At 44.8% G+C, this 27,978-nt stretch overlaps 1 protein-coding gene across 1 annotated transcript; it reads right to left on the reverse strand.

Annotated features, from left to right (window-relative positions):
* Positions 1-2,094: 2,094 nt before the first annotated feature.
* On the reverse strand, positions 2,095-27,466 carry LOC104836693 (T-box-containing protein TBX6L). Its single transcript, XM_010575411.1, has 13 exons — positions 27,418-27,466; positions 25,198-25,393; positions 17,881-17,960; positions 17,333-17,403; positions 14,152-14,477; positions 9,531-9,675; positions 8,437-8,539; positions 7,819-7,983; positions 7,331-7,477; positions 6,748-6,818; positions 5,464-5,555; positions 4,542-4,734; positions 2,095-3,918 (listed from the first exon to the last, which is right to left on the reverse strand). The coding sequence occupies exons 5-13, from the start codon at positions 14,165-14,167 to the stop codon at positions 3,492-3,494; spliced, it is 1,359 nt and encodes a 452-aa protein (XP_010573713.1). The 5' UTR covers positions 14,168-14,477; positions 17,333-17,403; positions 17,881-17,960; positions 25,198-25,393; positions 27,418-27,466; the 3' UTR covers positions 2,095-3,491.
* Positions 27,467-27,978: the final 512 nt, after the last annotated feature.

Raw genomic sequence — 27,978 nt, forward strand, 5'->3', positions numbered from 1 at the left:
TGCAGGTGACTCTCCCGAGCCTGCGGCTGCTCACTGGGACGTGGCTGTCTGTGGAAGAACTGCAGCGTTGGCAAGAAAGCATTTTTCTGTCATTCCCATCTGCATTGAAGCAGTGTCAGACAAGGCTTAAGGCTGCAAAAAACAGTAGGAGAAACCAAAATAAACCAGGATCTTTATTTCCCATAGGAGATCTACCTAGATCCCATTTATAGTCCATTTGCCCTCATCCTTATGTAACTCCTCTGCAGCAGAGGAGCAGAAAACACAGAGAAAATAAATAATTTGCTGCAAAGAATTAGTGCTAGAGACTGACTCACATCTAGCAATGCAAGCGGATAACCTGGGGCTCGCTGAATACGCTGCAGAGAACAATGAATGCTGAGATCAACGTGTGTCGTGCCTGTACAAACTGGCCCCAGGTAACGTGACTAAAGTGGAGCCACTGGTGTGCTTGAAAGAGATGCACAAAAAACACACTTTAGAGTTTATTTTATTGCTCTTAATGGCCTGCCTTCCGCATGTCTCATTTCCTTTTATTGAAGCTGTCAGAGAGGCATTACATTATCTCACATGCGTGCAAAAACAGCGCTTCAGTCGAGCTCATACAGACTTTTAAATGCCACAGCTGAAGAAAACAAGACAGTGGGAACTGCAAAGGGAGGAGGCGGCAGCAGAGTCCAGAGCACACACCTACGGGCAAAATTTCCAAAGGCTTCACACAAACAAGCCAAGCCGCAGTCTCTTAACCAGAGACAGGCGAGCAAGGAAACTAAAGGTACTTTTCTAATAAGCCAGATGATTCACTGAAGAAGGGCAAGGAGTCCTGTTGCAACAGAAGGCTGATGAGTAATTAATGGCTCGTCCTAGGCACAAGTCTGAGTCTTTTACCCCAGTGCAGAGCCGTCTGCCAAATCAGCTCTACCAACAGGCCCATGGGGCAGCAGTACTTGCAACACTACTCTGAAGGTTTGAAAAAAAGAACATTACACCCATATTTGCAGGGGAGTTTCCCTGTACTGCCCAGTTCTCCTCACTTACTCATACTCACCGCAGCACGGTTTTCATCCTCATTAGCACCCTGTGACAAGAGGGAAATACAACCCCACTTCAAAGATAAAGAAACAGATCTAACCAAGTAGCCTGTGAGGGTGATGTATTACTTTCTCTTTTCTTGTTAGCATGGCACTGGCAGCCATCACGGCGGGGTACCAGGAGGACTGCCTCGCAGAAACTACCACCCCCAGGGTCCCCACACTCAGGATTCAAGGCACCGAACTCCCTAGCCAGCCTTCTCATCTGATTTCCAAGATGCAGAAAACAGTGGTGGCAAAATCAACTACTAATGGTCAGAGACAGAATATTTTTCTCAGCCCCAGAGGACGGCCTTTTACAGCTGACCTGCCTTCACTCAGCTGGCATTTGGACAGCAGGAAATCACAATGTTCTGGGGTTAAAAACAATCTCCTCCACATTTTTTTCCCCAACCAGATTTCTTTTTAGTGAGTCACTCGCATCCACATGCGTGTCATGCACAGCAGGTATAAATCACTCCTGGCCAGGGTGCTATCAGAGGAGAGGCTAATAGAGTATTATATATATATACTGTGGTGAAGTCTGACCTTTATTTAAACGCTGCACATCTCACACCCATCCTGTGAAGCCGAGGGGAAGTACTTGGCTGCTCTGCACATATTGTAATTGTGGTAACAAAAGCAGTTGGCAATATACTATTTAAATAAGGAAGTAGTCATTGTAGCCGAGTTTTACAAATTTGTAGGGTTACTTTTCAAAATCATTTTAACAATAATAAACATGGCTCGACACCTCTATGCTACGCACACGCACAGTGCCAACCTGGTACCCAACCAGACCAGTGCACAGCCTTTCCCGGTGTACCCGCACACCGGTCCTGATGCACTGGTGGTCACAAACCCACCCAGGTCTGCTCATAGACAACATCTTGCTACACACACGTATGGGCACACAGAGAGAAAACCATCTGGCGTACATGCTAAATGATGGCTAAAAGATGCACCTCGCTGCGTAGTGATGGCTGCAGGCCACACAGCAGTTTATTTAAAGTGTTACAAGAAAACATTCCCTAAATAACACCTAGGAACGTGTCTATCCTCCCTGAGAAGCAAAGAGCCTGTCTCTAACAAGACCCCATTGCCAGGGCCACTCTGTCACTTGGGCAAACAGGGGATGCTTGCCCCTTCTAACACGAAGATAAAAAGAAATCCTCTTTGCAAGGCAGCACACAGGCTGCTCACTGGCAGAACAGCTCCTCCCCACGATGGGAGCACAGAGGTAAGGGAGGTGAAACTGCTCTGATAACTAACCATGGAAGCAGATCCCTGCAGACTCCCAAAGAGCGGCAAGATGACTTCACCGGCCAGCCTGGGAGGTGCCGAGCGCGCCAGAAATGCAGCACGCAGCTCAGTGCCTACAGGGTATCAATTAAAGTATACGCCTGATGAGCAATGCCAGGCTGGTGAGAATTTTCTGTTGACGAAGCTCGCTCAGAGTGTAGCACAGTAACCACAACTATAAATTATATTCTCCAGGGGTGGCAGGGGGTGGAAGGAGGAAGAAGTTCACAGTGAAAGGTTTCCTTTCCCTTGAAAGGAAGAGGTCAGAGTGACACAGCCAGCACTGCTGTTAGTGGCCCTGTTGCTGACAACCACAGGCCTTTGGAAACGCCCAGAGCAGCCCCCCATATTCTGTGAACAACCTCCCTCCACAACCGGCAGAAAGAAGAGTGTTTCACTAACCTCCAAATCTAGGGGTGACAGAAGAGGGACGGGCACAGGGGACATGCAGACACAACACACAGCCTTGCTGCCGCTTTTCCTGCACGGGGCAAATTCTTCCCTGCCTGCAGGACCCACTGCTGCGCTCCAGACACACCTGTGTTGCTGTGTATTTTACTCTCATACGCTGCTGGAAGGAAGGCAAGACTCTAGCTTTAGTTTGACTATACTAAGTGAGGAAACTGCTCAAGGGGACACCAGGATCGCTTGTTTTGCTCGTCTTTGCAATAATTCCCTACAGCTTCTTGGCCGCCTGGATGGCCTCACCTCAGCCCCTATGTCCTTGCACGCAAGTCCTGGGAGGAAGGAATTTTGGCAACTGCCAAACGCGAGATGCAAACAGCCTGGGACTGAGAGTTCGGCAGCTCTTTAAATACTGCTCTTGCAGCTCCTGTGCTTTCCTACTCCTGCCGTGAAAAAAACCACTGCGGAACACATTGATTCAGCCAGACCCACACTGACATGGCCGGGGCAGCCACCAGTTTAGCCACGGCTTGTGAAATACGGTGAGGGTTGTTGTGCAAGGAGACAAGGAAGTGGAGGTGTCCCATGCTACCGCTCGCAGCAATACCTCTTTGCCTAGCGTAGGCAAGGCTTCAAAAGGTCAACACCCCAGAGCAAATGTGATCTCATTTACAATTTTCTTTCAGTTTTTTCATTGGGAAGGGTCTTCCCCGTTCACCAGCAGGCGTAAGGGAACAGAGGGTACTGGCTCCACTCTGCCACGGTCCCATGGGCATGTCCTGGAGCCCCCTGTGTATTGTATTCTGCGGAGAAGGCCGAGTAGCTCATTGCCCTGTACTGGCTGTGGGAAGGCACCATCCACTGGCCGAGGCTTTGCTCGGTGCCGTAGGGACTGTACATGGGTGCTCGGGCCCCGGGTTTCCCGACAGAGTCTAGAGCCATGTTCACCACTCCTGTGTAGTCCTGGGGAGGAGGCAGAGGCGGAGGGAGCGGAGGCAGGTTGGTGAAGCCCTCCGGGAGCTGTTTGGAGTCGTGCTCGGGCACCGTGGTCAGATCCAAGGGGTGGCACCTTGCCCGGAAATCGTTCAAGGTTGCGGCATCGCGGGTGGGAAGCTGCTGGCTGTCCCCAGCTTCGTGGAACCTGAGCCCCGAGGGCAAAGAGAAGAGCGAGTCAAACCTACCGCAGCGGAAAACCGCTGCAAACCCACACAGATCCCCTGCGGAAAGACAGGGCAAGGTCTTAGCATGCCCTCTTCCCCTTGCGTACTGCTTCACCTTATCGTTAGTGGGGATTTTAGTCCAAGCCTCGCTATCACTCACAGAGAAACTAAATGCCAGAGAAGGTAAGCCCAGACTACACTAGTTCTGGCTCACTAGAACTCATGCCCAAATTTGCAATGATAAGAAGGAGGGAAAAAAATCACCGGAGTCTTGCCACTCCTCCAACACACTTCCTCCAAAGGACGGGCAAGCTCTGAGGTACACAGAGCTGGCTAGGGGAGCATTTCAGGACAGGGAAGTAAAGAGCATTACTAAGACATGAGTATGCCCGGAATCAGTGGGTTTGAAGTAACACAGAAAGGCTTTGTAGTGGAGTTATCTCCATGCTCATCTAGCACCTACCACCCAGGTATGCTGGCCGAGAGAAAAGCATTCTTCCTTACTCCCACTGGCTGATTTTCTTAGGAAATACCCAGTAGAAGAGGAGGAATCCCACCAATTAAAGGGTGGCTTTGGACATGAGCGCCAGGAGGCACGACTCACCGATATGTCTGGTAGGATGGTGTAGGCACTTGCTGCTCTCTGGCCAGACCTTCCCTCTGGTCAGCAGGCACCGGTGACGCCGCAGGAAAGGCATGGCTGCCATTCTGCTCCGAGACCCAGAAGGGGTATCCGCTGCTGACCACGACGGGGTTACTCTCTTCCTTCACATCTACATTCTCATCTTTCTCAAAATCTGACTCACAGCGGGGAAAAGAAAGAATGGAAAAAAATGAGAAGGGGGAGGAGAGAGCCAGAGCTCACAGTGGTCTACTGGCAGCTGCATTAACTGCAGGATGGTGGCAGGAAACACACTAATACCTCTTCTGCAGTCAGACTGTCTGAAGGGACTAGCCCTTTCCAGCTTTATTCTGCCCTTACACCGTGGTGTTCGGTCCTGCCCTGTCCTCTCCTTAGCTGTGCTACTGCCTTTTGCTACTGAAAGCAGCACCATGAACTGGAGCAAGGAATGATCAAAGTTAAAAAATAACCTAACAGAAAGAGTAAAGATTTTTTTTTTAATGGTATCAGTTCCCACATCTGCATCACAACCCAGCTGCACAAACAGCACTGCTGGCACAACTGCACTGATGAGAACCAAGAAGAAAGCAACGGGTGATACTGCAAGCTCATACCGCTATTGAAGAGAATGTTATGAAAGCACAGCCTACAATCACACATGCTCACAAAGCACGGCCAGGCTGGGAGGCTGGTGAGAGAGCTGATGAGTAGTCAATAATGACAAGCGACTTGCGAGCAGTCTCCTGTGGATCATTCCCAGAAAGAGAGTCAGAGACTCAAAGCCATACACAGCACCCTTTAGGGCCTCCACCCAGAGAGGGGGGCTCGTTGCTGTTGCTGTTCCTTTCTGTGGCCCGCGCACTGTTTGGAAATCATTCCCTGCGTTTGTTGTGATCAATATTACCACATTCCTCAGCACCAGACTCCTTTTCCTCGGGGAGCTTCCTCTTCTGGCCTTTGGCTGGACTAGGCTTCTGGCATTTGGCTCGTCCTTCCCTGGAAAGAAACAAGACATGAGGGTAGCTTGTATGTAAGCTTTTAGCCTAGATAGAATACACAAGGGATGCTGGACAAGCCCTGGAAGACAAAAAGGTGGGCTGAACCTCTCTGACATTCTGTGACTTGCACCTCTCCTAGCAAAGCACCCTTGGGGAATACGCTTGCCATAGTCCAATTACAGGGTTATCCATGCCGCCCGCCATCAGCGTGCGCTTCCAGCAAGAGCCCTCGCCCTGCAGGATACTGGGGATAAATCTGTAAAGGGATTGCCCACTTCATGTTTGTACAAAAGGCACAGTCAACATGGAAACTCAGCACCAGAGGTTTTGGTACTGAGTTTGTAAGTGTAGTCTGATGTTGGATATACATACGATGCACAAAGGTAGGTGTACAGTAGGGTGGGTCTTTCGCTTGAAAGCAGATTTTCCTAAATGGAAAATGAGTCTAAGCTTAGTCAGAAATGATCCTATTAGGAGGAGAAAGAAAATCCATGACATTTTCAAAGTTTAAGTAAAATACAGTCAGTTTTGGCCTTTTTCATCAGGAAATGAGATTTTTTTCAGCCATAAAACAACACAAACCAAAATCTCAGATATTTTCATAACATTTTCTGCTTGGAAAGAACCATTTTTTCCTTCTCTATCGCCAAGGTATGGTTGCATTTCAGTTGGTTTTTTGTTGGTTTGGTTTTTTTTTAAATCTCATCCACTAGCTGCCCTCAGACCAGACAGAAGATCTCGCTGGTATTGGTATCCATCTTTCCTCTTGCAGACAAAAATCTCTTGTTGGAAGAGATGCCTTTCCACACACAGGGAAAGGAGATGAGGGAGCCTCCAAATGTCAGAATCAAGCTGATCTCAAAGAGACACAATGATCTACTGCGGACTCCTGTTATCACTGCTATTCACGTGTCAGACTCCAGCCTAGCTCCAACTTGCAAGGGCGTGCAGGTCTCAAATTTGTCACACTTCCCACATTTCTGTAGGAAATCCTGTATCTCCTCCCACTCCCCAAGTCTCCTGGGAGGAGGCTGCACAGTGGGACATCATTCCCCGATACAGGCAAACGCAGAGTGCACAACGCAGCAGGCTCTGCAGAGCTAGCTGGTATAGTTTTGCTCAATGGCCTTGGGTAAAATTCACAAGTGAACTCCAGTTATAAATAAATTCAGATGAAAAAAACAGTTTACCTTCGAGTGTTCTTCCCATGCTCACGGAAACCTTTAGCAAATGGATTGTTGTCAATCTTGAGCTTTGTAATCTTAAAATAAAAGGAACAAGATTCAGTATCATGGTGACTGGCTGGGTTCTCTGTTGTTTCAAGACCTTCACCTCAGTATTTATCACAACAGCTTGTCTGAGGGTTTTGAGCATATCCTTGCCACAATATCTGAGCTCTCCCAGCAGCTCCCATTATTGATTAGGAACTGACAGACAGAGAGAAGTGACTTTGCCAGGGTCAGCAGAAATTTGGGTGGGATTCATCTGACTAGAGAAATATACAGGGTCAGTATCTATATTTGGACTTTTGCCCATACTTTTTACTGCATTTAGGGTTCTGTTAATCACCGACAGTGCACTTAATACAATTAAGGTGCATGATTCATCTCATCCCAGAGTAGAAGTTTTCCACAGGAACCATAATGTGCCTATTTCTTTCCACTGTCCATCACAGGCACCCAGGGTGACTAGCTTGGAAGGAAACACCTTCCTCTACAAGATTTCTAAAGACAGAGTAGCAATGTGTCCAAGAGCAGTACTTGCACACTGTACCTGCTCATTCTGGTAGGCAGTAACAGAAGTGAAGACAGTCTCAGGAAAGCTGAAGACTTGGAAGATGCTCCAGCGGACACTGAAGAGGTCATCTGCCTGCACAATGTGGAAGCGAGGCTTGTAACGGTGCATGGAGTGGAGGATGATCTGACACAGAGACAGACAAAGGAGAAAGTTTTATGTGCAACCATTGCCAACACACCGTGCAAAGTCTCCCGTGGAGACTCCCAGGACATCCACTTCAAACCAGGGATGCCTGCCCGGGAATGTTGTCCCCACCATGCCTCTATAGTGACAGTACAGACAAAAGCCTTCGCTCGCAGGTAGTTAAGAGAGCACAAGGGCTGGGCTGAGGAAGGAAGAGAAGCTACTTGAGTATGTTTTAACTTCCACGTGATCTAATTTCTCACAAATCTCACTTACGTCCCCTAACATCCATCTGCAATGAATTCCAAGAGAGCACAGCACAAAGGCCAGCTACAACCTACATGCCCATGTTGATCCAGAGTGTTGTTGGTGAGCTTCAGTTTTTGGAAGGAGACAGGTTCTTTCATCCAGTGGCTGCCAGGAGCTGGGGAATCTGGGTGGACGTAGGTGCGACAAGGGAGCTGGGGCTCTGCTTTTCCAGCAACTTCCCACTGATCTTTATTCCACTGTGAAGGGAAAGACAGAGATCTAGAGCTTAGCAAAAATTACTTTCATTATAGGAAAACTCCAGCAACTTTGCTTCACTGTTGATCTAGTGGGCTCCTCTCAAGCACAGTCCTGACAAGAAGTAGATTCTCTCTTATAAGCCATAATCTTGTTACCAAAACAGCTCCAAGTTTAGGCCTCATTTTTCCTCCCTTTGTCCCAGTGGCTGTCAGAGAAGTCTGACGTTAATCATGATTAAGACTGTACTGCTTACAATGAAAATTTGTTACCTTTCCAGCTGCTCCCCAAGCAAAACTGACAAATAACTCGAGAGAGGCATAAAATCCACCAATTACTTCTGAACTTTGTCCACAGACAAGGTATTTATCAGCCTGGCCAGTGAAGCATAAAGATTAATCTGTTTCAGATGAAGATGGAAGGACAGCATAACTTCTATTATTTCAAGTACCTACCTTGTACCTGAAGTTGTCCATTGGCACAAAATCTACCAGCATGAGGTACTTGGCATATGGGATTAAGCCAGAGACTTTGATTTTGCATTGTGGAAACATTCGTCTGAAGGAGAAATGAAATACACAGTATAAGGATTTCTCTATGAAGTGGATATTGTCTAATACCAAGCAGCAGGTCATGTTTACTCACTACTGTGCAAAGTTCTGGTAGCAGTATTTCTACAGGCCAGCTATTGAACATTTTTACCATTTTACTGATGTATTGTCTAATCCTATGGGCTTAGGTAGAATAGGCACTAACAGGGCAGCAGCCACTGAAGGCCTGACATTGTTACTGCTTTTGTTCTGATTCCTGTAACACAACAGTGGGAATCTTAAAGTATTCAGAATTTGCACATAGTTCCTAGCCTTCTGCAGCTATCACAGACCTGGAGGATAGATTAGAGCATTTTCTAGTGTGGGTAGAAAACGTGCTCTCATCTAAGAGCACATCTGGCTTTCCATTCCAGTACTCCCTGCCACCACTTTCATCTTCTGACTCTGCAAAAAAGCTTTGACACCTACCTCCCTACCCAAAGGGATTATTTCAGCTCACAGCAGCTTTGACATAATACATTACAATTTCACAATTTCATATTCTTTCACTGCAAGCTCCACAATGCATGACTCATTTAAACTTTAGAGTAGTCTGCACGCACAGATCGTTACTATTCTACACCCTGTTCTTGTCTGCAAATGCACACTCAAAACCAGGTATTTACTGCTCAACTGCTGCTGCCTGTGACAGGCAAAGGAAGCCCAGGGCACTTTCCAGAGCAACCTCGCAATGCAGCAACAGGAAGAACATCAGTGTTAAGTGTTGAGATAAGAGTACAGAAGTTTTCTCAGCACATCAGCCCCACGGCGACCTTTTGCACTTCGCAGCGTGGCCTTCTACGACATCCTGAAAGTGCAATTCTTCTGCCGGGGCAGGCAGATGTGCATAATTGGCTACAAAACTAGTTTAAGAAACATCATTCAAAAAATGAGCACTCGGCTATTTCGACAACAGCGTGGAGGGGTGCGGTGTGGGCAGCTCTCCTGCTTCCCCTCACCTGCCAGATTTGGTGATGATCATCTCAGTTCCTATCTGATGAAACTTCATCCAGAGACCCATGTCCTCGAGGGTGACCACAATGGAGCTCTGCGGGTAGGGCTCCAGGCTGGGGGAAGGCAGTGCCTCACACGGCGCTTTCACGTCTACCAGGAAAGAGAGAAAACGGTAACTTCAGACAGGCAGGAGGGGAGCCGGCACGAAGCAGCCCCCTCCTGCTGAGGAACAGGGTCCTGGGACGCAGCGCCCGCGTCGGCCCTCCCAGTACCCTCCAGTGCCAGCTCCCTCCAGTACAGGGAGCTACAGAATTTCACACGCTGTTGGGGTCTGTACGTCTGGCCATCACTCCTCCTGTCTGGCCACGGTACCTCTCAGCCCCAAACCACCGCACGGGGCACAGTGCTGGTTCAGCTCAGGGAGCCGAAGGTCCCAGGCGCTGCCGAGAGCTAGGGAGCCTGTGCCACAATTAAATAAAAGCCATTCTTTTTCTTCAAAAGCTTTTTGTTACTTAGTAGGCTCAGAAGGCATAAAGGCTTTTCCAACAGTTTTGTTTTTAACCGATAAATTCATTTGTAAAGATTTGTGTGTTGTACAAACACAACCTGACTTCCTTTGTTCCAAATCTCATACTGGCAGGTAGCCACAATCCACTGTCATTCCTGTTCTGGTATGATCAGAGTTACACAAAGCATTTTACCCAAGAGAATAAAACGAAAGCTGAAAAGATTGAAAAGATTTTAAGTGTACCAGCGGGTAGTGGGAGAAAACGACAGATAGGTGGTAGCAGAGGTGAAAAATCTCTCCAGAGGACAAAGAAGGGACAGACGGGAGACCCAAATGTAAGTGAAGGCAAAAAAGGGAGGTGACAGCCAGACCATGGAATATTCTGAAAAGAGGACGGCTGGTCTGAACTGGACTTTGGAGATGGAGACCACTGAGGAGCTGCCTGCAATATGCCTGCACTTTCTGTTACAGGCAGAGGACTAACTACAGTCCTGGGGAAGAGGAAAGGGAAACTATTCTGGAGGAACTGCCTTTGGTGTCGATGGTACCCACCACTTCTGAAAGCTGTTTGGATTAAAAACCTCCTATAGGCGCTCCTAACTATGTTGTAACACACACGAGAGTGCTGCTGCCATACTGAAAAGCCCAGGCAAAAAAAAAAAAAAAGTTTCATTTTAGATCAAAACTTGACCTGGTATAGCTACTGGTGGACTGATTTCACACCCAGTAAGGCTTTACAAACACTGCCCTGTGGTCTGAACGAGGTATTGATAAGCCTGCTCGACTTGGGTCCACTCACAGCCGCAGTGCTGTCCTCAGTCCAGTGCCGGCTGGCCACTTCTGCTGGGCGATGCATTATCATGCACAGCTATTTGTTTAAAAGTGAGGTTTTTCTGCCTCTCAGCCTGATCGGCTCTTATTCAGAGCATATCAGAAATAAGGGACTTTTCACCTTGTTACAGCTTTCCTGAGTAATGTCTTTAAAAGAACGAGCATAAAAGGTAGACAACTATTTCCAGAGGAATTAGCTTTTTTCAGAAAGCGACATCTTTCCACAAAAACAACCCAATGCGAGTCTCAGGGGTTCTTCCCACAGTATTAGGAAGTAAAAACCATTTAAATGTAATTTTGTCAGTTTGTAAATGTCTTTAGGCATTTTAAAAAAATATCCTCTTACCCTTTTTTCTGCTTTGATCCAACATTAATGAACTGGCTAAGAAGTGACACCTAGTTTGCTCACTAAGATTAGCCTGTTAACATCTTCTTACTAAAGCTTCCCCCATATCCTCTTGCAAAGACATGAAAGCTGCCATGAGATGATGCATTCGGTAGCTCAGTGCAGCACGTGTATCAAAAGGAGTTACAATAAAATTGGGCTGATTTCCCACTGGAGTCATTGAGTCACAAATACATGTAAACAGATTTTGATTAGCTAGACAGATGCTTACTCCTTCCCCAAATGAATTTTACAATTAACATTTTTGTAAGCAAATTCCAGTGCCATTAAATGAGACTATTACAAGGCAGATCCCAGGAGTCCTTATCGAGGGGAGATTTCCAATGAAATCAAGAGGAATTGAAGTGAAAGGAGTTCAATACTGAATTAAAAATCAAAGGCAGATGCTATAATCTGCTTTTTACCAAAATGAGTCCACAATGCACCTGTATGAGCGAAAAGCTACAGGAGACAGGGAAAAAGAGCTGCACATACAATAAACATTGCAGCAAAGATTTTAAAATGTAGTTAATGCCTTTCACCCTGCAGGGTTTTTGTGCACAGTCTGAGTCTGAAAAACAGGACGTTAACAGTTTGCATGGGGATCTGGACCCCAGCAATGGTGTGAGCTTGCTAATGGATCCACACAGCTGACTACACAGTCATGTGCAATCGGCTTCAGCGGGATTCTGCAGCGGTGTGTCCATTTGTAGGAACCACTTTGGATTTTCTTCGCAGAGCCAAAGGCTGCCTTGCAAGGCACTTCAAATTCACTCCTAGTTTGTGCCTGTGTAACTAATGCCAAGACTCACGCACACATCTCCCCCACAAAGATGCCTGCATGTCGGAACTACAGCACGAAGAGGTTTGTGGCAGGGTGTCCAAGCACTGAACTGAACTTGTTAAAGCTGTACTTCTGTTGTTTCCTCTTCTATGTAACTTATTTTTTATTTTAAGTATTATTTGAAAGAGATTTAAACATTTTCCAAGAATTTTAGTTCTAAGCTATTTTAGAAGTATTATTATCATCACGTGGCACATTTTAAAACATATTCTTTATGCCAAGATGAGGTTGAAAAGGAAGATAGCTGCTATGATAAAGCCACTGAAAATTAAGAGATCTTCACTCTATTCCATGCTTGATTTTAAAGTCCCTCGACAAATATGAGCAGTTTGTCCTTCAGTTTCTGTACCTAGAATAGGCTGTACATATCTTTTTCCTATCTTGAAGGTGGAAAGGAAAGAAAAAGAAATGAGAGTCAATTCAGTAATGCTTGCAGAGGGGATAAGATCTTTGCATAGAAGATGCCGAAGTATAAAGTATAATCCACTCACTTAAAGCGGTCCCTCAATTAATTATCAATTACTGAGACAACGTTATGATGTCAGAAAATTTGTTGCAGCCTTCCCAAAATGTATGGGATAGTGTTTGCAATACTGGGAAAACTCCAAGAAGGCAAAAGGTACGCTTCTTACCTTCACTAAAATCAGTTATTATTACATTTATTGCTCTTATCTTCTGAGTGAAGAAGTTCAACGCTAACAGCTATCCAGTGTCCACCAGGAAGAAATGCACGTCAATATATAAAGCTATCTGAGAAATTAATCTTGCCAACAACCAAAACAAAACCACGTTCTCTGATCTTATAAATGTCAGTAGAAACACCCCAGCCCTCTGGAGGGAACATCATTTCTCAGAACCAGAAAGCGTTTTGGCAATAACAAAAGTATGTGTTTCTGCGAATGCAATGGCTTCACCTCTCATATGCACCCAGTCATCACCTGGAATAATTCTGCTGTGTGGGGTCACACACCAGAAACAACTCAATAAGAAAATGAGGCGACTTCTGCAATAGTTGGAATTTTTAACATGATAAAATACCGTAATACAGTCTATATTTTTTCGTTGTTGCTCTTTTGCTTTTCAACTCAAAATTCTCTTGCAGTGGCAGAAATCAGTACAAATCAGATCAACACAGTACAGATTGCTTTATAAAAACCCGAAACAACAGTGAAGGTGGAAATTATTGGAGTCATTGCACATATATTTTGCTTCTGAATGAAATAACACCTTGTGGAGGTAGAGAAAGGAAGCTGAGAATACCCAGCCACCTCTAATGTGTACATAGGAACTGCATACCTAAACTAGGTCAATAGTTGTTTCCTTCTGATGTAGAGTAAAACTCAAGACTAAATTTGGGTTTCAGTTATACTGACAAATGCAGTGCCTCTGGACTGGCCCTTAGTTTCCCAATGCATATCTGTCACTGTGCCCAATCCGATCACGCCCCACGCAGAAGAGGTTAACGGCGTGTTATCAGATGGACTGATGAAGAAAAACATAAATAAAACCCTAAGGAAATCACAAAAACCCTGTGTTTGGGCATGAACCTATTAGAGGTGAGGTATGCCTGCTTGGGGTTTATACTTCCAAAGGGCAGAGAAAAACCAAAAGAAAAAACAGATAGTTTGTATCAGAACTATCATTACCAATATAACAAATACTTCCAAACCTTCTGTGGCCTTCAGCCTGAAGGAACTCTACTTTGCAGACAATATACAAATAACACCTCTAGCCTTCAGTGAATGATCACACTGCACAAGGTGATACAAATAAGGGAATTTTGGGCACAGTTGTGAGTAAACCTTTGCTACCTTACAAAAGGTCTTCCAAGGCTCACAAAGAACACTCACACCCACATTTTCCCATCTATTCCTACAAAAAAAAAAATCACCAAAAAAACAAAACATTTTAGAAAACCTCTCCACCCACACACAGACTCCTATAAATGCTGGTAACCCTTCAGGAGCACTTGTTCTTTTTCTAAAATGATTGTACACTCTGGGCATGAGTCTAGGATCTTTCTGTGCAATAAGGAAAAGAAAGGAGTCCTTTACTTACCTGGTAAAGCTTGCATTTTTCCATGTACTGTGGAGGCTAGGAGCTTGCACGGCCAAGAGAGTCACCAGAGTTCTTACAGGGCAGCCAAAATAGTCCAGTTCAAAAGCAGGTCTGATTTCCTGAAGCAAGCAAAAGCACTTCCTTCTGAGATCCAGTGTCAAGAGTGACGGGGATGAGGATGGGACTCCAAGCACAGCTAGCCAAGGTGAGTTCCTGTTTTATGGAGGCTAATGAGCAGGGAGGAGCTTCTCACCAGGGCTGTCCCCTTGCGATCCTTTGATGTCCAAAGGGACAAAGAGAGGAAGGATCTGCAGCAATGGCTGGGGCTAAGGGAAGAAAATCAAAGAGAATTAACATGGCTTTGACATACAGGAAACCCTACAGGGGAAATGCACCTTGATTTACTGCTAACGCACTTTTAAACAAATAGAGACAAGACCAAAAACATCAGTTGAAGACTTACCTACAAAATAAAACAATCCCTTAAACAGCAAGCAGGAAAAATCTCCTTCTGGTTGTTCCATGGATTTGATAGAATTTTCATCTCCAGAGCACAGAATCATTTTACTCTTGATTTCTGCTATCAGAATCAGGACTGTGTCAAGCCTGTTCCTTCCCAAGTGGGTGATTAACAGTCTGTGGTAAAGTTTGCTCTCACAACTGGGATGCTGCAGCAACGCACTCATTCACCAACAGATGCCTTCTCCATTTGATGAGATAAGGTTACTTACCTACCCAATCTCTGCAGTCACAGCCCTTAACCGCACAGTTAATTTTCCTCTTTTTCTACGGCGGGGTCCTCACCGCTGCACCCCATCTGTTCTGAAGCTCAGGGCTGAGGCTGCTCTACGTGCAGTATCTTTTCAGCTGAGCGTCACAACTGGAAGTTGCAATTGTTTAATGGCACAGCCATGCTAGCATTATCATTTTACTGGAGCAAACTCCTTCGGCTGGCACCTTCCAGGGCTGTTGTAAGTGATCCAAGAGTCTCATGGTGGGTCAGGCACCGGTTTTAGGCCTTGTTCAAGGCACTGCTCTTACTGAAGGAAGGCTGAGCAGAAACTGAAGGACTGGAGCATTTTCCCTTAATTAGTTTATTCTGCAAGTGTCACCATTAGCTTTTGTACTTATAAGTGCTTACAAGTGCTAAGAGACAGCAATCAAGTCTCACGCTTCAGGGCACAGAACAGCCACTACACCTCGGTTAAGAAGGGAGTTCTATGCATACACATACAGAAATGGCTATACTAACATTTACAAAGGTCGGAGACGTTCAGAAAGTGGAGGTCAAAAGCAGGATATGGGTCTCAATGGGCCAGTGTTGGATCCTGCACAGCAAATTCAGGAGCTCTGTACATTTCAATGAGCTTGCTGTAAGGCTGCAGCTGATTCATGGTCTGGTTTTGCTCCCAGGAAAATGAACGGCTTTTTATTTTGTCAGTGATGTTATTGGGACATCTGATTTTTAGTCTGACATGCAAAACATATTCTGAATTTATTTAGTCAGTTCCTATACCCAGACAACATCCCTTTAGTTCTGTTTTTACTGCCGTTTGGAGCAGGCAGTGCAAGGACATGCAAAGAGGACAAAGGAGTTGAATCAGAGGAGGGACTGGCTCTCTTTCAAGGGTATATTGAATTGTAGGCACCCCAGTACTAGGCAGGGAGAGAAAAGCCAATGCCTAGTGTGGCAAGGAAGAATGTTTAAAAGAAAGGCGTTGGAGAGTTCGAGAAGTCCTGAGGAGGATTTTAGAGCAGGAGATGGTGCATTGGCTGCTGGCACCTTTGAAGGACCACATCCAGCCTTCCTGACATCCCTTTAAAACTACTGGATAATACAGAAGACCACAGGCTCTTCTCCTTCAGCTAACTCGGGGACATCCAGAGCTGGGGAGTCTCAGTACCACCGAGGAGAGGACTATCACGTGGTGGAGCAACATCAACTTGTAGCTCAACTGGAGATTATTTATTACATATGTGGAAAAATAAATCAGAAGGAAAAAGATAGCTGAAAATGGTATCAAGGTCAAATCTCCTCTGCTTGTACTTGCACAGCCACTACCAGACACAAACAAAACAGGATGCAGAAATGCTTTTTTGCTCTGCTACAAAGGGAAAGCCAGCATCAAACCTGCTCTCCCCCCACCCCATGTCCTGATTTTCTAATGCTAGTATTTTAATTGTAGAAAGTGGAAAAGACAACCATAATCAGAATCTGAAAAGGAAAAATAGAACAAAAATTGGGTCAGCTTCAAGCTAGCAGCAAGATAGATCAACATCCCACACAGTTAGAAACTGCACAACAGCAGCAGTACTGGGAATTTCAGACTCTTCACCTGACAAGAGCGTGGGATGTGTATCATGACTTACTGCTTCTTCCACGCAAGGGTATGAGATGGTCTCCTGCTGCCACTCCATTTGCACACTGCTTATCAGCATGTCTAGAGAACACACATTTGCTCCAAGTACTCAAATCCTTTTGGCTTTTCCCAGCTGATTGATGGGGAAGGTGGAGTCATTAATTACCCATGACTAGTTAACAACTAGTTTTCTCCCTGCCATTCTAGTTACACTGCAAAGGTTTTAAAAGTTAAAAAAAAAAAAAGTGAATTTGTTACTATTGCTGGAAAGCGTGGCTAACAGGAGCAATCCCCAGGAAATTCATCACTAGCAAAGGGGGAATTTAGCACATTACCCTCTTGTCTGTCTGTCTGTGCAGCGCCCTCGGGCAGTTTACTGGGAAGTCAGAGGTGAATGTGCTGGTGTCTAACAATTCACTGGCAAATTGGAGGAGGCTGGGGGTGTGGAAAGGGACTGGAGAGATTGTGGATCTGACATGTGTAAGTCAGTGACATACACAGCTCTGCTCCAAGCTCATTTACAGCAGCAGGTAAAAATCCTGCTGTGCCTAGCTCTAACAGTAGGCTCTCCCGCTCCGCTGAAGGGGACGAGGTAGGGCAGCGCAGAAGGGAGGGGAGGTGTGATGACAAAAGCAGAGGCCAAGAGCTTTTGCTTTGCATCTCTTTGAGGAGGTGATTAGAAAGAAACATTCCCCTCTGGGTTTTGTAGTAAGGCAAATGTTTTCTGGTACTTCTCCTGCCTTACGGGAAGCTTTAACCCTTAACACTCAACAGGACCCTGTAGGGAACTGGTCTGCACACATACCCCTCCCCATTCCTACCTTCTGAACTGGGAGCTCTCCAAGACAGGTAATCATCTTGCCATCTCTGGCTGGTGTCTGGGGCTCTCAGACTGCGGGAGAACAGATAACGTGTGTCAGCTAGCAGGAGGCTTCAGCTGGCAGAACCTGCGTCTGCAAGCGGCTGCAGAGGACGCACCACCACCTCTGTCCAGGCAGAACTTCCAGGACAGCATTCTGAGAGCAAGCTCAAGTGCAAGGCTTAAAGTTACTGCCTGGGAGACTGCTGAAATGCAACAGAATAATCTTTTGAAAGAAGGAGTCTTGGATTATTGCTCATGTGTATCAGCACTTGGGTGCAGTAACCAGTAATCCAACCCCTGCAGGCTTCCCTCTGCGCACACAGCTGTGACGAAGTGTTATCGTTGTCAGCTTTAACACAACCAGGCTGAAGCAAAGCAGTGTTGTCTGCCTGAGTTGGAGAAAAAATAACGTGGAGAAGTGCAAACTGCATTTAAGAGATACTCCCCTCTGAAACATGAGGATAGCCTTGCTGCCATTTAAATGTGACTCACTTGGCAGATTCCCACCTGGCACACATAGGCCACAGTTCCAGAGCGTCTTGGCAGCTCTTTACGAAGGATACTCTGCCATCTGCATGGGATGAACACTGAAAATGTGGAAAGACAGCGTGTCATTAACACGACCCAAAAGAAAATAAATAGATAGCCCTACACTGATAGCTACTTATTTTCATACTTAACTAAAAACATGAAGCAGCCTCAGATTCTCCAGACGGCTTCAGAATCCACGAACCTGCCCCTTAAATACAGCTGCAGCTCGCTGCGGAGCGAACGGGGCCTGACGATGCACACAGGGCCATGGGGAAAAGCCGTGTTTATCCAGAGAAAAAGCCTGATGAAACAACTGCTCCTACGGCTGTGCCAGCCTCGAAGCCTGTGACCCCTTGTCCTCGTTAGTGACCGATATCTCGGAGAAAAAAAGGAAATACAAGTGCAACTCCTCAGGCAGCACTGAGCTGATGGAGCGAACGGAGCAGGGTCGGTCAGGACAGAGCGGCTGAGCTCTGACGGCCTGAATTTGGCCAGCTTTATGAGCAAGTCTCTGTGGGCGGCTACAGGAATGGTAAAAGCCTGCAAAGTGTTTTGAGGTCCTCTGAGAAGTAGTAGACATAATTTCCTGTCATGTGGTGGCATAAGGAACAGTTCCTACCCAGTTCCTTACAGCAGCTCACATAATACGGCATTTTCTTCTGATGGTGGGAAATGGCACCTTTTCCCCCACTTTTTACAGTTGGGTTTGATTGCTTTGTCCTGGGAAAAGTTGTCTGGTGTCGTCAGGCATGTTACATGTGCATTGCCTTGCAGACGTTCCTACCCTGGGACCCATGCAAGGGACCCCGCAGAAGGCAGACCTCTGTAGGGCCGAAAACCCCATGCTAAGCCCCCAATTGTATCACCCCCAAATCTCCCCTGTGCTCTCAAGAAGCAAAAATCACATTTGGCGAAACAAAACGGTTGGAGAGGGCGTGTTGGTAACAGCTCGACGCTAATTCCCAACAGGATCCCCAGCCCGAGGCGCAGTGTGCTGTGCCACATGCCAGTGCCCACCCTGAAGGAGGCTGGATTTCAGCAGCGATGGGATCTGGTTTGGAAGGGAACGTAGGAAAGCGGCTCGTGTCAATGAGAAGTTGTACGGTATAAGTGTAACGCAAGGCCTTTCCTCTTGCAGGTTTGTGGATTGAGGTATCTGGCCACAAAGCTGTGCTCCTGAACTAAAGAAAAAGAGGATGCTCTCCTGTCTCCCCTTTATCATATCCGCCCTCCCCAGTCCTCCTGGAATATGCACCCTTCTCCCAGCAGTTCGTTAGCATTGAGACAAGAAGGGAAATACTTAGCAGCCACTTAACACCGAAGGCTGAGTTTGGCCTCAAAGGCTACAGTCCAGAGTCAAATGCAAAATATTTCTGTCTAGAGCTCTTTCAAGTTTTCACAGACTCCTGATGTTAGGTGCACTGTTTTCCTGTCAACCCATTGTGTTTCCCAGACGCAGCTCAGCACTCTGTCCCACTCAAATCCACAAAAAATTACATACTGAAAGGACTCTACAGCAGCAAGAAGAGCTTTGCAACCAGGAAAGGGCCACCGAGCAGCACGGTGCAAGCGCTGCCTGTCCTCTCCTGCCTGGGGGAAGGTTCTCTCCCTCCCCACACCTGGGGACACAGCAAACCCTGCCAGAACCCACTGCTCTCCATCAGGAGCCATAAAGGATCAACCTTAGAAAACAGGCAGCAAATAGCTCTGGCTTAACATCCGTACATAAATACTTCTATATTTATGCACAAGCGCACACACTCATATGCAAAGGGGAGCATCACGCTGAGCTTGAATATTGCTGGCAGTTCACTTAACTATGAATTGAGACCTGAAAAAAATCCTGAGCAGAATGGATTTTGCTGAACAGAAGCCCAGCTGACAATGCTTCGACAACCTCAGTTAAAAAAGCTGACGTTTTCAGGAAAAAGCAGCAGCTCAAACCCAGAAGCTTTTATCTAAACTTCTTGGACTTTTGAGATTGCAGATACACTGTCACACTACTTTGGGTTCTGCAAAAGATTATTTTTGTTGGCACATAAGCATTTGTAAAGCCATGAAATCCACAGGTAAAAAGCCAGATTTCAATCACACAAGTCAGTTTGCAAGTTATTTTGTTTTGCCAAGACAGATTTATTCTATCAGTTTCCTAAGAAAGTTTCCATATACTGTTCATCACAGCAAGGTTCTAATCAAAACAGGAAATCAATAAACAGTATAATTCCCAATCAAAGGAACTATCTTCAAAGAGCAAATTAAAACTGTTAAGATTTAAAGGTTTTGGAATTTAAAAATAAAAACTGTTGCAAGCTCTACGAGTAGAGCTTAGTTCCTCCAACATCACTATTGACTCTAAAGAATTTTTTGAGGAAGATAATTAACATTACCAGAAAGCATAAGAGAAGAGAACAATTAAACCATATGCAGTAGATTTTGATTCTTTAAAAAAGAACTATAAAAAATTATATAGCCATAAGATACGTACAACTGCGCATACATCTCACAGGAAGAAGGGAATGGAACCCACAGGATGTCCAACTAACCTATAGAGTCTGAGCTGAGCTACTTATAGGGTCTCCCATAAAAATCAAAATGAACGCCAAGACATTCATCTCACAAGACAGTTTTTGAAAGCTGATATAGAGCATTACGATGGGACATACAAAATCTGTAGGAAAGTCTGAAGTCAGTAACAAGGAGCTGGAAATATGCATTCATTTTAAGCAGAAAGTCCTTGGATAAACTCTGACCTGTACTTTTTCTCACCCAACTTGTTCATCACCTTGTAGCAAAATGATACTGGGGTCCACAGCAACAATATTCAGGTAAGAATCCTTCAACATCACCAATCATAGAAAAAAGCACCTGTCAGATTTCCTGGATTCCTCAAGTCAGCAGTGGGAGGAGGCTGTCATAAACATACATGAATTAACATAATCAATCACAGCTACCACTTTTTCCTGCAATCCCTAATCTGTCTAGATTTTTTCCTCCATTCTTCTCATATAGGCAAATTCCTCATACTCATCCTTTGCTGCAGTCATGGGCCAGGGTACAAGCTCCAGGCAGGATCACAGACCCACGGCTCCCTCCCCCTACCCAGCAGATTGTGAAATGTTTATGACCTGGCTCTTATGGCTCTAGAGGTGCTGAATGGCCTTTTCCCCCCTCCAAGTCTCAGCTCCTGATGGGCAGCTACAGACCAGCTTTTAGCCGGTTTGGTCCGTAGTTGTGGATTTTATTGCCCAGTTTGTCTCTTCAGCTCACATTTGTAAGCTCCAGAGTAGATTTTTCCCTGGGTAACACTCTGCAGCTCAAAGAACTCTTCTTGTTTTTATTACATCCTTAGTGATTAAAGGGATATTTAAACCTCACAGTGCTCCCTGCTGTGAATATAAAAGCCTAGCATCATTTTGGATAGACGTGTTTAGAAAAATAAATTAAAAATTAGCCCTACTATAACGGACAAATGCTTCTAAGTTGTTAAGAACATCAGGCACTTGAAATGATTTAAATACATTGGTTGCAATTCCTTGAGAAACTGAGCAACGACGCATGGCTTTGAGCTATCCAAACAGTTACACAGACAAGTTCCACTTGGACTGAGGACAACAGAGATGTGCAACACTGGAAATACTGGATTTCATCTACTTAGGCATAAATGACTTAAGAGTTGTTCTCCTCTCTAACCTAGCGATCACTAACACACACATAACAGGCATCATTCTTAAAAACACAATCTTTGCTTTTGTGATGGCAAAACTGTTTTTAAACAACTGGCACTCTACAACCTAATCTATGCCTGTCAACCAAATGTAGATACAAACAACAATACAATGTAAATTCAACAGAAATATTTAAATTCTGCTAAGAAGAGTGCTGGGGAGTGTGCAGGAGGAAATCGAAGTCATATTTGAGAGCAAGCGTTCCTTGTGAGCACAGATTAGATGGTTATCAATAATGAGGTCACTGGTTTTGCCACCCCCTAATACTGCAGTTACTGGTTTAAGCTTCTGCAGGGAGCTACTGCCAGGGTCAGATTCAGTGAGAGTTAAGTCTGCCTGCAATGCAGGTTTGGACTCACCGCAAAGGAGCTCATAGCACTCCTCCTCCTCGCTGCTAGCTTGCTTTACTGCTTGGTGCTGCTCAGTTTCCTCCTCTTCACACAAAGTAAAAATCCAAACCAGCCAGATTATCACAGGGTGCAAGGAATGCTCACACTTGTGCATTTATTACAATGTGCACCTTGTGGCCCATCCTGAGCTTCAACTGATGCTTTTCTCATGACTGAGGCATTTGAAAAGGAGCTTTCCTACCTGGATTCTCTGTTGTCTACTATTATGTTAACTCACATTGCAGCCATTCCCTCAGACAGAGCATTTTCAAGAAACCCATAGGACCTAACTCATCTGTGCGACTTCTACACTTCTGCCAAGTTGGGCTGAAACTGGGAGACTAGGTTAAAAATATTATTAGAAGGGAAAAGCAGGCAGCAAGATCAAGCAAATCTTCAGATACGTTTCACATATACTTGTTAAGGACTGGTTATAGCAGGACAATTCAGCATTTAATTTCCCTGCCTCTCCACAATGTTCCTGCCACATGAATTCTGGGTGATCAAGAGCTAACCTGAAGCAATCTCAGAAGAAGAAATGTTGAGAATACTCCTGCGCTCTGGGGAATATCCCACTGCAATGGTCTGAGGTTTCAAAGTCTTCTACTGGACAAAGCTGTGGCAAAATTCCATTGTAGAATTCTAGGGGGTTTTATTATGTCTAAAGTAGGAAAAATGATCAATTATACTAATTGTATTTATACTCTAACTTACATTAATTAACTTAAATTGTGTATACTCTAACTTAACAGTGTTAGAGTCGAAACTTCTGTTCATCTTTCTCTCCTTGCTTAAGCACATTTTGCATTGAGAGATGTTTCTTTGTTGCATGCAAAGTCGAAGATGGATGGAGTGAAAAAAACATTAAAAATGTCCCCCTGCAATTGTGATAGGTTGTCATGGCCATAAAAAAAAATCACTTCTAGGAATGCAAAGGCAGCTATCACACTCCAGGGTAAGGTGCAGGCATCTAGGCTGGTCAGCACTACATGGAAGCTGGGCTGGTATTTGTGCACCAAGTGCAAACTGATCTGGAGCCAAAGACAACACAAGCAATCAGGAGGACTGGACAATGGTATCAAACCTGCTTGCATCCCTGCAGGCAGCTATGGTTTTGGAGAAGTTGCTAATATTCTACTTCATCTTCAAATAACTACTCACGGACCAGAGGGAGCCTACCAGATTTAAAGAGTGCTTGTGCTCTACAGGACAGAGTGGAGAAGTTATGACAGCAGCTTGAGAGGACTGGTTTAGATTATCAGAAACCTGAGGCAAAAATTTGACATCTAAGCCTGTTTGTGGTCCCCTATTATGTCTTTCTGACCTCTTTGTCTTGTATTTCCTCTCCAGGATGGAACTACTACTTCTTCCCCCTTCGCAACATATTGTCAAGGAGTTGTTCAAGGGAGGAATTGCCGACTTCTGCAGTTCCTCGCTTCTGCCTCCAGGTTTTCCCCTAAGAGCTGCTTAGTATCACTTCAACTTTTCTTTTGAAGACAGTGATGTTCAGCCATATCCACCTATAAAAAACATGGTAATATTAAGGAGGCTACAATATAGATAGTTCATATGGTTTTCTGCAGTAAGTGTGATGCATTTGTTTCCAACAAGGAAACAAAAGCAGCCACATATAACCAGAGGATGCATATGTGAAAATAGCATATGGTTGAGCGGAGAAGTGGCAGGGCTTCTTTCTCTTAGTCTGCTGTAAAACAAACTGGTAAAACTACATGTAATTCTTATCACCTGATTATCAAAGCTACTGGGGAACTGGAGGGAGACTGGAAGAACTGAACATCAGAAAAGATTGGAAGAGTTGGTAGGTAAAGCTTCACTGACTGATGGCTCTGTGCACAAGGAAGAAATGAACGTGTCTGCAGCGTGTAAACATACAAATGACAGAGGCATTAATATGCTACAGAGGGATATAATTATCTTCATTAGTAGGGATGAAAATGAGAGAGAAGCAATTTGAGTATCCAGGATAAAACATAGCGGCTGTGCAAGGGGAGCCTGTTCACAGAATAACAGGCAAGCCGTTATTGTATTAGACTTCTAAATGATTTTTGCACAAACCAGTGGTATTGCAGAGAACAATCCTGCCTTCGCATGAGCAGCAAAGAAGGCTCTGAGATACCTGCTCATGTCTTATTCCTATGACTCTTCAAATGAATACTAAGTGAATTCTGGGACCACAAAGAATGTATGTTCTACTGGCATAAGAACAGACTGCTTCCCAGTGCAATGTAACCAGGGCTTACTTACGGACTGTGGATTACAGCACCACACATTTGACACAAATTCAAGCAGGGGGAAATGTCCAGGCTTCTCTTACATGATCACACTGCTTCAGAGCTTTACTGGTGATCTTAATTCTCTGGAAGGAGACCATTTCTTTCTTCCAGTGACTCCTAAGAGCTAGAGAATCTGGATGAAGCATCTGGGAGAAGAGGGACCAGCCTTCTCAACAGCTTCTCACTTGTAGTTGGCACTGTCCAAAGGTATGATGTTCATCAGCATCAGGGAGACAGAGTGAGGGTCCAGGCCTGAAGCTAGTAGTTGCAAGGAGGGAGCATTGTGTCTGCACAGCAGGAGAGAGCAGAACTGAACGGTGTCACTTCAGGGTTGATACTGGAACTTACCTAGTGCTCCACTAGAAGCAAAATAGTGAAACTGCCAACAGAACATGCTGGACAGCTAACACAACACACAAAGCCTTCCTCTCTACCCACTCCCTTCATCCTCATTTATCTCTTGGGACAGTAGCTCTGCCTCTCCTCTGAGATAATTTGCTTACACCATACACTGATACATTTCAAAGCTGCCCAAGTTTTTTAAGAGGGCTCCAGAGCTGAAACACTGATCATCCAGAAGGGAGTCAAAGTGCAAATCAAGTGAAATGCAAAAAGAAATAATCTTTCAAGCTCAAGTTTGAACCTCAACAACAACCCTCAGCAGCGGTTAGGCCTGCCTTTTGTTCAGAATTTTGACAACAGAGACCTAGTGTCAATTAACAAGAAATAAACCACAGCAATCATGCTGAGTTTTCCCCACAAGATTTTCTGCTAGGTGTTTAGGTCTCACTATATATACACACACACACACACATACTTTACTACAGTCTGAGGTGATAAAATCACAAGCATATTAGCTGACTCAGATGATGGACTTTCTCCTACCTGGCATTGCCACTGGTCTTATTTGCCGCTGGCCAAAGCTGCAGCTGTCACAAGGCTGGTGCCCGTTTTGGCACTGGTGCTGTGAGCCATCTGCAGACAGGTTTCCTGAAGAAGCCCAGAGAAGCAGCGCAGAAGGGCTCCGTAACTTCTGTTCTTCAGAAGAGCTGTCTCTTACTTGTTCAGGAGATCCGGTGTACTTGCCAAAAAGAAAAAAGAGAGAGAGTGGGTTGGTGGGAGAAAAAAATGTATGGAAAAGTGAGGGTAGAAAGAAAGAAGGGAAAAAATGAAAGGTAAGGTACAGTGAAATAAAAATAAATACAATGCGCTGTGCATGCTTCTGCCATTGGTATCCTCTTGTTGGCCTCAGTGGTCCTGCCATCAGCTTTCGTACCCAGCTGAGGATTTACAAAAATAAAAGCCTATATTTCCACACATCATAATTTACAAAAGACCAGATATTGACTCCCAAGGCAGGCGTGACTGCTATCTAAATGCTGCTGAGCCTGGTAGAGCGCTCCTCTTCCCCACTCCTAGGCCTAGGCCAGAGTGATAGGAAAGGTGTCAAGTTATTGAGCCACTGGGCTTCATTTCCCAAGAAGTGCCTTTCGGTGACAGTGGAGATACACTAAAGCCATCAACCATTGTGTTAGGGCTGACAAAAGATTGATCCATGGATAAAAGAAGCAGGTTCTCTGCAATTCTGAAGCCCAAAGTTTACTAGCTGTTCTCCTCTCTGCTTTCAGAGAGCTTCGAACAGCCCTCATGGGAGAAAAAAAGGACTTCAGTTCACACAAACCACATCCACTTAGTTTATTTAACTCATGCACAGTGTTCATGATTCACCAAGTCATTTTCAGTGTCCTGACAATCTCCTGCCATGGGCAGCTCCTCCCTCCTTCCATCACAACTTTCTTTTCTATCCCTTATGACCCAAGAGCAGTCCAGAAACAGAACATTCCCCGTGCAGAAAAGTCTTCTCCTTTGAGGAATCCAACCCAGGGTTGTTTTTGCAACAAACAACCGGGATGGACAATACCTCCCTCTCTTTTGTTTCAGCCTGAATGTTCACGGAAGTGCCAGATTCAGCTTTGCAAACTGAAGTCCTTTTTTCCAGAACTGATTTAGCTTTGGTAGAGGCAGTGGGTACATTTCATGGATTCTGGAGAGGGCTATGTCTGTCTTTGCCTGGTGAGGTCAACCTTGAGATTGACTTCCCACCTTTTGATACCTGGGTTATGGTCTCTGATTAGTAGAAATGCAGCAAACCCATTGACTCATTGTTTAAAGGTGACTGCAGAGAAATAAAAGTCACATAACAAAGGGTATTTAGGAAAGGAACATGTCAGGTTCTGGTTTAGCACTTACTGCCTGAATTTTTTCTTGCATGAAGATAAATGAAAATATACTTGCAAAAATACAGGTTCTTTTCCACTTGCAACCAGGATCAGGAAACTCCTAATAAAGGAAATAATTACTGTTACCTGCATGTCCTAACTGACCAGCTCTGGCTTCTGTAGTGCAGCCATTGTCAATAGTTTTGTGACACAAGCAATTACAAAGTTTCTGTGCAACATCCATATTAGTTCTCCCTTGCATTACGTGAGACAGTGACAATGAGCCTACAGTGGGATCATCACAGTTAAAAAGTTTTGTGACTAGCCTGGCCTCACAATTTGTTTGCCATCCTCAAAGTTAAAATTGAAACTTGCATCTTACTAACATTCTACTCAGCAACGTACCAAAGGTATTTAAGCCTCAGTCTATCTCTGTTCGCAGAGATGAAAGTTATGCTAATGGCTGAAGCTAGTGCGGGAGACAATTATTCTTGGGCAAACTCTCCCCAGGCTGAAGAATCCTGGCTTTCCTGAAGGCAGTTCTGCTTCAGCTTTTCCAGGTCTTCTTCAGAAATGGAATTAGGCCCTTAAGAAAGCTGTCACTTAAATGTATTTGCCAATGAGAGGTCATCTTAAATAAACCCCTACGTACTTGTGATCTCATTCCGCGTTTAGCCAAACACTGTAATAGATTTTCTTCAGCAAATAAACCGAATTCAGCAAAAATAAAAGCAGCAAAATCAACCTTTTTATCAACCTCCCCCCCTCCAACATCATCCTCCACTAGGCAAAATACTAAATCTACATTAGTATTTTGGCAGTAAGGAAATATTCTCAAAACAACAGTATCGCAGCAGTGATGGCTTCTGCTTTGGAAATGTGTTACCTTGATGTTTATATAGCCACAGGAGACCATTCAACAATGGCAATGTGTTAATTCCATTGACATTATCGCTCAAATTCAGTCACAGGGGTTGGCGAATTCTTTTTTTACATGGCTCTTTCATCTAAAAGAGAATAAGGCAGGACATAATGGATGGTTAGTAACATATTGTTAAATAGTTACAAGACACAGGAAATTTCAACTGAGGAATGGGAAAAACTGAAAAATCCAAGTAAATCTTGGTTAGAAAAAAGACTTGGTTTTGCTGCACTGAATTATCCCAATTTCTCAGCAGTCATAGCTAAGGACTCTCCAAAAAACTGAGCATGTTCTACACCTACACGAGCAGACACTTGTTAGTCTTCTCCAGAATTCTGCTCGTGGGAAGCTCTGTGTCATCCACCATGACAAAAATCCAGGTGACTTTCTGTATTGCTCTTGTTTAACTCAACTATAGGAGTGGTTCTTAGTGGATATTAATATTCATTCACTAAAAATAAAAAAACCCCATAGTTCTAACTAAAATTGGTTAGAAGATAAAATTATAAACAACTTAAGATATAT

This window comes from Haliaeetus leucocephalus, unplaced genomic scaffold (assembly GCF_000737465.1).
Source record: "Haliaeetus leucocephalus isolate CR32 unplaced genomic scaffold, Haliaeetus_leucocephalus-4.0 Scaffold13, whole genome shotgun sequence".
NCBI lineage: Eukaryota > Metazoa > Chordata > Aves > Accipitriformes > Accipitridae > Haliaeetus > Haliaeetus leucocephalus.